General features: G+C 37.9%; 1 protein-coding gene across 1 annotated transcript; it reads right to left on the bottom strand.

Annotated features, from left to right (window-relative positions):
- Window positions 1-5,910: 5,910 nt before the first annotated feature.
- Window positions 5,911-10,094, bottom strand: LOC124416233 (nose resistant to fluoxetine protein 6-like). The gene is made up of 10 exons (XM_046897160.1): window positions 9,848-10,094; window positions 8,711-9,077; window positions 8,374-8,638; window positions 8,085-8,245; window positions 7,723-7,891; window positions 6,973-7,175; window positions 6,771-6,891; window positions 6,472-6,661; window positions 6,200-6,342; window positions 5,911-6,132 (listed from the first exon to the last, which is right to left on the bottom strand). The coding sequence occupies exons 1-10, from the start codon at window positions 10,092-10,094 to the stop codon at window positions 5,911-5,913; spliced, it is 2,088 nt and encodes a 695-aa protein (XP_046753116.1).
- Between the last annotated feature and the right edge of the window lie 1,561 nt (window positions 10,095-11,655).

Genomic DNA, 11,655 nt, shown 5'->3' with positions numbered 1-11,655 from the left:
GTCTTCGTGCCGAGCTAATGTTAGACTGAGAGCTTTCAATTTGTAAGAAAGAGCTTTTTTCGCGTCAGAATCGACGGAGACCCGTTCCATTTTATTCCCGTCAAGGGACGATGGAAGTGTGACACAAATCTGTCCTAACCCGAAAGGCAATCGTTCCTCATCATTTTGACCATGCAAGATGGTACAGAAAATATACGCTATTGCACGACGAAGAGAACTAACGTATATAGCGGCATGTGGTGCTGACGCGAAGAGCCTCTCCTAGCTATAACACTCCAAATCTGATTAATCGTTACACGTGTTGTTGGCCTGTACACGCTTCTTTCTACGTGGGGTGTTATTTTTCGAGGTTTAGGGTCGGGTCGCGGTTTTTGTTGTGTCGAGAGCGTGAACGGGTCTGGACCTCGGGCGATAGACAGATTATACTTATCGGGTATTCACAAGGGGCTTCACTCACTTGTGGAAGCGATAAATTCGAGAGTTACAAGTGAAATTTTGAATCAGAGGAACTCAAGAAATTACTGAAACATTCGTTGAAGCAACGAAAAATCAATCAATATCATGGAAATTATGGAAATTGTTGTGAATCTTGCGATAAACGCCAAGTAGTTTCGATTCGTCGACATTCTGTTGACTCCAATCCTATAATGTGCTTTTTTAGATTTCCAATTTACCAGGTGATTTTCAATGTCTTTCTAGCGTATTAAAAAATCACTGAAAATTTCGTAGAACGATGGAAAGTCATTCGAAATAGGAAGTAAGATCAGTATTAGTGATTTGAAATCATTAATTTGTCATCAAATCATTTATTCGTGTACCTGCACATTTTGGTGTTCATGAAACATTTGCACTGCATTCAATGGAAGCTTCAAAAAAGCTTGCGGATTTAACCGGAGAAAGCAGTGAGCTATTTTGGAGAAAACTGCGAGATTTCGGGTCGTTCGCGAAACAATAAGGCGTTGACGGACGAAAAATGTAAATTGAAAACGCAATATCAAGGCGGCGAGATAGTGGATCTCCGACGACGACGCGACGTCGCGGCCAAGTGACGGGCTTAAGACCTAAGTATGTGTGCGAGAATTTCTCTATTCGACGATGTCGTCGCCGAGATGTAGAGGGCGTAGCGTGTACATCTTCGTATCTTCCTCCTATCCGAGAAACTCATAACTTCAAAGGCGGAAGATGCAGGCGCTCGGTTGACAACTCGAGCTTTATTTTTCGTCAAAACATTTCCCTGCGGCTTATGCGTCGACCACAGGGTGCATAAATTGGACGAAATTGTTTCTTTGCTCCTCTGCGAAGCTATAATATATATCTATACTGTACAGAACTGCGAGACAAAAGGCCGACAGTTTGTTAGGAGTAATAGGTCCGTTTTAGCCGGCTCTTATTCTTCTTATTCTTCTTCTTCTTCTTCTTAACTTCTTCACTCGTTTACTCCCCAATTTGAACCCCTCCGAATTGGGTTTACTTATCAAATTATCTTCCTTCGAGAGGAATCACCACAGACCCCACTCTTCAAGTCTTAAACCAAGTATTACACCCCTTCTTGTTATACTCTTTGATCGGTTCTCTATCATCTCATAATTCATTGACGGTCTGTTCCAATTGGCCGGTATTATAATACGAACCTTTTACAATTTTCTGATTCATCATACCAATCGATATTAGTTTTTATTTGCAATTTTCTAACACTGTCATCCTGTAATTTTTTACCATACACGCATATTCAATCACGTTGACATCCGATAAGCCGAGGAAATTGTGATAAATCTATGAAGAAGTTTGATTAAAAGATCATTAATTGAATGCGAGATTAAAAAAATGAAATGAAGAATAATAAATTCAAATAGAGAAAGAAAGAACAAACATTATAATCCACCTTGCGCGTAATGGTCAGCTTCAAAACGGGCGACTTCTTAAATGGAAAAGTTTTCACGCGTGGAATATCGCTTGCGAAGCAGGCAATATCCGCCATGCATATTAATATTTCGTGTACTGGTCAGTTCGTCCGTTCAAAGGTTTGAAATCGGTGCCTGGCAGTGAATCTGATTACGAAGCTGTGTAGGCACCCCGACCATCGGCTGTACATGTTTGAAGTCCCTCGATTGCCATTAACGCACCCCTCGTTGGTGCCTGAGCACCGTTATTGAAAATCCGGAATGATTTTATAACTGTTGACAGGCAATACGCCGAGCCCTTTACGCCTGACCTCCTAAAAACAATGAACATTATTAATGACCAGAGTAATTTTTGGTGCCGACGAGTTTTCGACGTTGCGTCATTTTGATGGTGAGAAAACGCGTTGTAGAGGATTAACCATAACCACATGCTGCGAAAAAAAAGTAGATGCAATTGCAGTTGTTGATTTTTATTTAAAACGGTAGATAATTTGTTGATTTATTTTATTCATTCGTTTGATCCATTAATTACCCTCCTCTTGCTTTTTAGATACGATTGTTAAAAACGAAGTTCCTTATATATGAGCGATCGAAGAGATATCGGATCAACTGAAATTTCTGAAACCATATGAGGAGCACGTTTTGGTACTTGAAAAGTCCTTTTCGAGCATTTTCAAGAGTGGATTTGAAACTCGATTTTTTGTAAACAAGGTTACAGTCAAACCATCAAACCAATTCTCATGAAATTGGCACAGGATACTGTTTCTTTCCCGCAGACGTGCAAATAAGCGTTTTCACCTGATTTCACTTACTCACAATTAGGGAAATCGCGATTACCTAAATATGACAGTGGCTTTGGAGTACAATCTGTTAACCTCGAATCAAAATTTTGAGAATCATTGGAGATTTTTAGAATTTTTTAATCGCAATGCCTTGTCCTGGTAGGCGAGAGTCTCGCATCATCCTCTGTGCGGTATTCTGAATACCGGATGTTTCATCAAGCAAAATTCTTGATGGTTCAGGGAAACTAAGATTTTGCAATATCGAACCCGCAACCAAATGAACACTCGATTTCATGAGACGCGACGAACGACGTGAACTAATATTCACTTGAACGACGTCACGCTTTATTGATTTCTTTATTTGTAATTCATTTCTCCGATCCTGTGCGTTGACTGTTTGCCAGCCACGTATTTGAATTTCCCATAAGCTCGAGGAAACTCCGTTGCAACGAAAATTCAGTACATTCTACTTGCATCGCCCAAGTCTCGCCGGATTTAACCGCTTCGATTACCAAGAGAACTCGGTTCGATTCAACACCCGAATTAATCACTCGGTTTCACAATATTTTATGATCACTTAAATTTAGTAGAATTATTACGAAACATTACTTGACAAATAAATTTTACTTTGATTAGGTAATTCTCATGACTTCTAAGATTTCATAAGATTTCTTAAGATAAGAAAATGATTTCTCATGACTACTGTTTACGTTGAGAGTGGGCTCGGCTGAATCGTCCAAGGACAAGACCTGGCCTTTGAAAAAGAAATGCATTTGGGAAACAATTATAATAATTAAAATAGAATTAGAAAAGGTAAATAGAAATCGTTAAAATAATCGAGGTTTCACAACTGAACTGCCCTGTGCGTCGGAAATATTTGAAAAGTAAAGAAACAGTATTATTTCGTTGCTGATTAAAGAGGTTGGTCAGGAAATGTAGTCACAAGTTAGATATTCTCATAGGTGAGTAGATGTCGTATTCAGAATTAAGTAAGGTATGCAGAAAATGCGTTCAATAATGGTAATCGATCAAGTCGGATTGGGAAAATATCGTGAACTAGACGCGCGGACCAAATTGCACGAACTAGGTGCAATCAAGTAGAATGCATGAATTAAATGCTCTCATGAAAGTTGCACGAACTAGGTGCCGTGTGAATAAGGGAAGGTTCTCGTTGTCAGCCTGTTATTAAACCAATGTGGATTCGTCTGATTTGCGAAGCTCAAGTAGACTCGGCGCTGGTCAAACGAGAAGTGAGTCTCGCTCAGTGTTGGCGCTTTTGTAAGAAGCGGTTGGTCGGATCATCGAGCGTTCAGCAGACGCTCGGTGACGTCACCGATATAGAATTCGAGCGACTGACAAATTCTCATCTCCCTTGCTGAACTATACTTTTAGGTGATCATTCATTGATTGTATGTGGGAGTGAGTTTGATAGCGTAAATCCATACAAATAGAATTTATTCGTTTAGTTACAGTAAAGAAAAAATATAACTGTTAGGTTCCTAAACAATTACCAATGATTACTAATGCAGAATTTTATTGGAATATGACTGTTGTCAGTTTGATTTCGGAGATCACGAAATAATTTCAAAAAACTAGAAAAAATGAATGTCATCCATCGATATAGATATCGTCTTGACTTTTGAACTCTAAAAAAACTGCTTGTAACATTGCAATTTTAAATAAATATGGTAAACGTATGAAAAATTTTGCAGCTCAGAACTGTCTACGGTTTTATAATGACACAATATCAAAAAAATATACAAAAACTCACCGATGTTATGCGCAGCATGCATCAAAAAAGTCTTGTGTACCTCTGCAATACTACTGAAAATATAAATTTTTAGCCGTTTGCTTTTTTCATAGCATCACGGAAGAGTGCTCAAGACCGGTCCCATATTACCGTATAATTTTGTGATTTGACGATCATTAATTCGTCTATATCAGGCAGATTTTATGTTAATTTTATGTGAGGATTCTGCGCGAATTTTCAAGGCGTCTATTTTGATTGTTCGTTGCAGTGGTTTGATTCATGGTGAAGTGCAGAATCTTGGAGATTGCAGGGTTTTGCACTAATCCTACCGTTCCCACTCCCCCTAACGCCTCTACTAATACATTGTGAACGCTCGCATGGTATTCGTATTGTAAGTCTATTGTGAACGGTACTTTACTTTCCAGAACAACTATCTAGCTGCTTCACACACCAAAAACTCGGCTGTAGTTTGTAGCATACCGGTTATTTCGCCTTTTTTTCTACAACGATTAGCATATGAAGCAAACTCGAGGCGCACATGTAATCAAATTTTAAAAGGATCACAAAAAATTATGGCCAAGATTCCTTTGAACACAACTACGAAATACTGACTATATGTATATATATAACACGAGTCCATTTTTCTGAATGATGTTTAATCTGCCCAGTAATTAAGATTGTTAAAACATTCCTTCACCATTATAATCTTTCCACGTTCTTACAATAAATAAAAAGCATTCTCCAACCTTTTCATGAATATATTCTTCCTTTCGTTCGATTTACTTGAAATTTTGCATTGGTGGGCGCTTGTGGCCACTGATTGCGAATTTGAACTCGAGATTCCAAAATTCGAAGTAGCGGATGCAATATAGCTGACGTAAGTTCAAAAAGCTATTTGACTTTGATAAAACTACTGAAATTAAGCAACTTTTTCTTCAGCTTCAAATGTAAACAACTCTCGAAATGAAAGTTATCAGTGAATACATTCGTCATTTTCTATAAAATAGGTAAATTACGGTATTTTTATTTTTTTCAACAAAAATATGAAAATTTTGAAAACATTCTGTATGATTTTTTTATGTGTATCAAGTTTGTTTGAAAATTGGGATTCGGATTCATATAGTGGATTAGCTGAAATTGCTTTTTTTCGTGGAAAAGTACGAATTTCGACTATTTGTTTTTGTGCTATTCTTACAATGAATGAATTAATAAATTTAGTATTTTTTTAGACTTAGAAATATTTTAGAGACCATGTGGAACAAAAAAACTTGGCAGCTGTTACCAAAAAAAGTAATTCGACAATTAAAAACCTTCAAAAAAAAGTGGGACGCTGAACGTCCCAACGTGCATGATAGGGTCAAGTGTTGTACAAATATTAGCGGAGAAATTTATGAATAGTTGATATGTTTGAAATGCTTTCATAACTTCAGAATGATATCTTTATACAACGATTGATATCATTGTGAAAAAATTTATTTTAAGAACTTGAATGCTTCCGACGTCTTCTAATATTATTATCCGTCGACTGGAATACATGCCTCTTCGTCTCCCTTGTCTTCTTCACTGTAATGACTTTATCTGATTTCGGTACGTAATCGAATATAATATTTTCGAGGGCAGCGGCTGGTAATTCGATGAATAAACTAAAGATTAGCCCTGCTATCATTGTCAGTACCAAACTACCAAGATATCTATCAAACTGCAAGTAGAAAAATCATGATAAGTCTTGGAAAGATATACTAACAAGTTGTCGGAAAAAAACTCACCACAGCAGAAAAATCGAATAAACCAGAATTTCTTGATGCCGAAGCTTTTATCATCTCAATCGGCAAATGCAGCAAATAGATGGAATATGATAAGCGACTCAGAGGCCGAAAGAACGGCAGTGACAAGAATCTAGCAACAGGACCTGAAATGTTTTCAACAGCATTTAAGTCTCCTGAATAAATCTTATTGCCTTAAATAACTAGCCTTCAATTATTTGCGGAAAAAAACCAATAAAAGCGAGAAAATCACGTATTATTGTATTAATACTTGCCTCCATAGCCCTGAGTACACGCATAAACGATCCAAGCCATGGCGATCGACCAAAACGGACGTGACGTTAAAGCGAATACAATCTCCAATACTGGATTATAGGCAAAATTAGTATTGTAAATATAATGAAGGGGCCACGCACAATTAAGCATGAGAGCACAAGCGATAATCCAGTAGATCGTTGAATTCACCTAAAACTCCCGAAAGTTTCAGTGCATGGAACTCTAGTAGTCGTCAAATGGGACGGCAAAATATGGAGTTCGAATAATTAATTATTCCAGCAAAATTCCATCACGTTACCTTCGTAAGCTGCCTCTTGTTGTTCGTAACATCGTAGCCCAATAAGATTCCAAGGAAGAAGGGAAAACCACGGTTATAAGTGGCCATATAAAAGTCGAACATATCATCCCATATGATTTCTCTGGAGCCAAAATAAACATGATGAACATTATTGAACATACTACGATTAGGTGAACAATATAATTGGCTAATAATTACTTACCCTGGGTCGAAGTTGACCCTGAAAGTTGCGCTTGAGTAACCATTGATAGCTAGATCAACGGGCGGCGTGACGATCGACGCAAGGAGGAAGAAACCAAGTATTCGGCGTCCGTGTTTTGGCCAGTAGTACAGAAGATACATGATAATTGGCGATATCCAAAAAAGTTGCATATCAACAGCCAAGTACCAGGTGTGATGCAGACACTGAAGTTTGCACAATACCAAGTTAATGAAACGACTAATTACACTGTCGTAGACAAAAATTCTAACAACATCCGGTAACGGTAAAATGTCCTGATAAGAAACGTATTAAACGAATAGTATCAGCTACTGAAATTATAAAACTATAAAGAGACAGTTTTGCTTTTGACTACGCGCTGAATGCCTGTGAACAGATTCCAGTCGGATTTTGGTGCAAATTTCATCGATCCGCAAAAATAAATATCTGTAAGATGCCTTGATAATGTTTCAAGCTCTTAAGAATCTGTTCTATTCATACTTTCAGATGTGTGCAGTGTACCCTCAATCATTCCTGACACTCCTTCGAAATGACGTAATGATTACGCTCTATCAGTAGATACTATAATTTATGTAACCAAGAATCACAGCTGAATATGACACACCATTATGGTTTTGAACCGTTAAGGTATACTATCACATGTTTTGGTCATGAAAATTCCAAAATGTTTTGTAATTGCCAGTAGTTGAAACACATTTTGAGTTGATTGAAAGCCTGAAGTTTGTACTTTACCATTTCTTCTTCTTTCTCAAAGTTGTGAAGGTAGAATAAGTTGACCCACCAATTTTCACGGCAAGAGTCGACGGCTGAACTGAGTAACGCCTTCCACATAGAACCGCCCGCAACGCGATGCACAAGAAACGAGGAAAATAAGATGAGAACGGCTATTGATGCCGTCAATCTATCGGAATGTAAGATAGTCATGTATGAATCAATTACGTAACAAAGGTTTTAGATTATTAATTCCCAACAACATGCAGAGTAATACCTATGAATAAAGTCTGAAACAGAAAAGTTGTGTGAAATTTCTCTGTAAAAGCGAAATATACCAAATAGATTCACTCAATAATCAAATCAGACATTTAATATTATACCTGAGATAACGGTGGACGTAAAATTTCAGCCAATTAATTTGTTTCCCCGATTTCAATTTTTTAAAAACGGAGTAAGCCATGCAAAATCCGCTCAGTAGTAAGAAGGTGTCGACAGAAAATGGTGCCACCTGAGCAACCACAGCTAACCACGAATTTGTCAGCTAAAGAATAATTGTCATTATGTTAATAACTGCTTATTTATTTCTTGCCTATCTATGAATTTAAATCGTCTCCTAGTCTTCCAGGATAATTATAATTATTACCAAGCCGAGCCTACATTTGAACTTACTTTCAAGATATCTGCCAAATTAGGCATCGGTTCGTATATAAATGGGACGAAATGGTGAGGGATCGTGAGCCAGTACATACTCAAGACTCTTATACCTTGGATCGAGGGTAGTTCTTTCGGGTTTAGCAATTCAATTGCATTTGTACGGAGGGAAAATTTCACAAATGTATTCATTCGCGTGGATGCTTTCGAAGATTTACGGTTTCCCAAAAAATCGTAGATGGTGCAGAATATCACAAATACGCCAACGGCCAAGAAGAACATTCTGAAACCCATTCGCTGCTTAATTCACGGACCGTATAATTTATCCGAGAATGCGTTCCCAATGTGAACTTACATTGTCAAAACTTCTCCAACAGTAAAATCTTCAACCAATTCCACTTCTGAGCAGGACGCTACGGTAGCACCAAATCCCAGACCGCTTATTATCGGTATGCTTTGGATGGTGACATTTATGATCTGCTCAACTTGCGTCTCATTGCAAGAGGATGGAAAACAAACTGATGAGAAGATTCTATCATCTATATCACTGACTACAGGTGTAAATATCTGGGAAATCGACATAAACGACACCATGCAGTGCTTGCCTCGAATACTAACGTTGTTGTAGTGTTCGTTGACTTCGATGCACTCGTCGTACATTCCATAATCCCGTTTGTTACCTCTTAATAGTCCCGAAGGAAGTTTCGACGAGGCGTCCAGCACTGTAATTATAAAAAATGATACACCCGAGGAAAGATTCTTCCACACGATGATGTCGAGTTATGTCAATTCACACAAATTTTGTCTAATTTATATGCGTATGCGTCCATACACTCGAGCGAGAAACACGCGTGTGGTGAGAGCACGCGAATTCACGGAGAAACTCTTCCCCTCCGGGGCTTTGGCGTTATTATTGAGAGGTCGGACTGTCCAAGAAGAGGTGAAGTTGAGCTACTACGAGAAATGATGATCACTTTCAAAGTGAAACGTGAAGTCTTTCCCGTCTTGCCTTTGTTATGGCCATTCGAAGCACACCGAAATTTTTGAAAAAATTCTGGTAAGTTCTTCGAAGCTTCTAGTTAAAGATCCAATGGTCCCAAAGTTTTCCTCGTAGAGAAGAGAAGACCAAGCTCCTTCTTGATTACAAAATACACACATAACAAGAAATCGCACGAGCACGAAAGATCCTACGTTTCACTTCAGAAGTTAATATTAATAGTCAGGAGTCTATCAGTAGATCGTCGTCTCGGTTGAACGGATTTTTCTTCCTTCGTTGTCTTAATTCTGAATTTGGTTTGGTACCGTCAAAATTGAGCCTCAGTGTTTGGATTCAATAGTCGGATTTTGTACAGAGTCTCTTTGCTTATGATCTATTTGCATTGGCAAAAACATGAATATTGACTCTTTATGTTTGGGGTCGTAAAAATAGTGACTTTACTCCTGAAAATTCTTTCTGCGAGTCTATTGATAAGGGAATTCTGTAAATTCTTACTTTGCATCGCCCACGTCTGACCGGATTCAACCGCCTCGATTACGGCAAGAACCTCATCGGCGCAGGTAGATTCGGACGATTCCACAGTCAATTTGATCACTTCTTTCCATCGTGCTGGAAAATAACTAAAAATATCTGTTGACGATGCACCAATTTTTCCCACATCGCCTTCCACAGATGCGTAAACTGATATTTGTCCAAAAGCATACAGTAGCACTGTCACGTATTCAAAATGGAAAAAGAACATCTTATAATTACAGCTGAGTGGATTCAGAGAGACTGAATTCCTCGTTAAATCGAATTTCATGAATTTAAATTCTGGTCCCTTCTCTTTCCATGGATTATCTGCGTCCAAGGCTATCTATCTAATACATAATCACAGGAGCCCAAATTTGTTTCGTTGTTATTTCAACACACGTGGAAAGGTCACGCATCTCTCGTTTTTGCATAACATTTAGGTGTCGCGACATTAAGACTAGGTAACTGCAGCGTATGCGGCATGCGGAAAATGCAAGCCCAGGAAAACACACCTTGGAACACTTGGCGTTGTTGGCAGAAGGCAAGCAGTCGATACGGAGGTTCGGCACACCTCATCTCCACATACGTCATAGTCACATTGCCAATATTTTATTGATCAATGCTAGAAACAAATGTTAAACTGACATTGTAAATAAAATTTTAAGAGTAACATATTGCGAAATTCTTGAACTTACGTGATCCTACCTCAATCCAATTTCGTCGGATTCCGAAATCAGAGAGAAATCATCCAGCATGGTCTGGAAGTATTCACTTTTAGACATTGAAAATACAGACAATGGGATAAGCATATTAAATGTTTTTTCAATCAAACGAAATCAATTTAACTATAATCAGCAAAATGATGGAATCTATTGATTAAACTCAAATTTTGAAGTCAAACACAGGGTCTTTCGTGCCCACGTGATTTCTTGTTGTGTGAATATTTTGTGAACAAAACGGCGCACGACTGTCTCTCCTCTGAATAATTATGTAAGAATACTATTGGATCTACGACTAGAAGTCTTAAAGAACTTGCCTAAGTTTTTTTTTTTTTTAATTTTGCAGCACTTCAATTGGCCAAAATAATGGCAAAACGAGAGAGATTCCATTTCACTTTGAGGTGAATTTTTTTTTTTTTGAAAATGTGAAAATTCGACTAGAATTTTGCGCAACGTTTTGCCAGTAGATCGGAATCTGCAACACGGCTTACCAATCTTAAGCGGGTTTCAATGTCATATTGACATCCGATTATTCTTACTTTGCATCGCAGTTGTTTGTGAAAATTTTGTTGGCTCGTTGCCCTGGTGGTCCCTGAGCATGCGACATTTTTTTTACTTGGTACATAATTTCGTGTCAAGTCGCCGATCGCGCCAAGTTCTTAAAAAAAAACAAGATGCGCACGATGCGATGCACTAAAATTCGATATTCGATATGTTTTATACATTTATAGATTTTCAAAGCTTCCAATCAAGCGCTATATCAATATGATCGATGAACGTGTGATACGTTTGTTTATATGCGAGATGGATATTATTTAGTATAAGAGTAAAAGACACAATATTTAGGAAATGCTATATAATTTATTTGAGCAATGAGCTCTCAGAAGCGGAGTAATAAAAAAAAAGGTGATAGTGAATCAGATTTCTAATTTATATTAACAAACGTAGTAACAACAGAATAATGCGCATAATTAAGAAGCCAATCTTGCCGGTAATTACGTTGAAATCCGATATACGGATACTGCGGAATGCGAAGAATGCGAAAATGTATAAAATGCTTAACAAATCATC

The sequence above is a fragment of the Diprion similis genome, chromosome 2 (assembly GCF_021155765.1).
Source record: "Diprion similis isolate iyDipSimi1 chromosome 2, iyDipSimi1.1, whole genome shotgun sequence".
NCBI classification, from domain to species: Eukaryota; Metazoa; Arthropoda; class Insecta; order Hymenoptera; family Diprionidae; genus Diprion; species Diprion similis.
The sequence above is the reverse complement of the archived record's forward strand: the minus strand, read 5'-3'. Positions and strand labels throughout refer to the sequence as shown.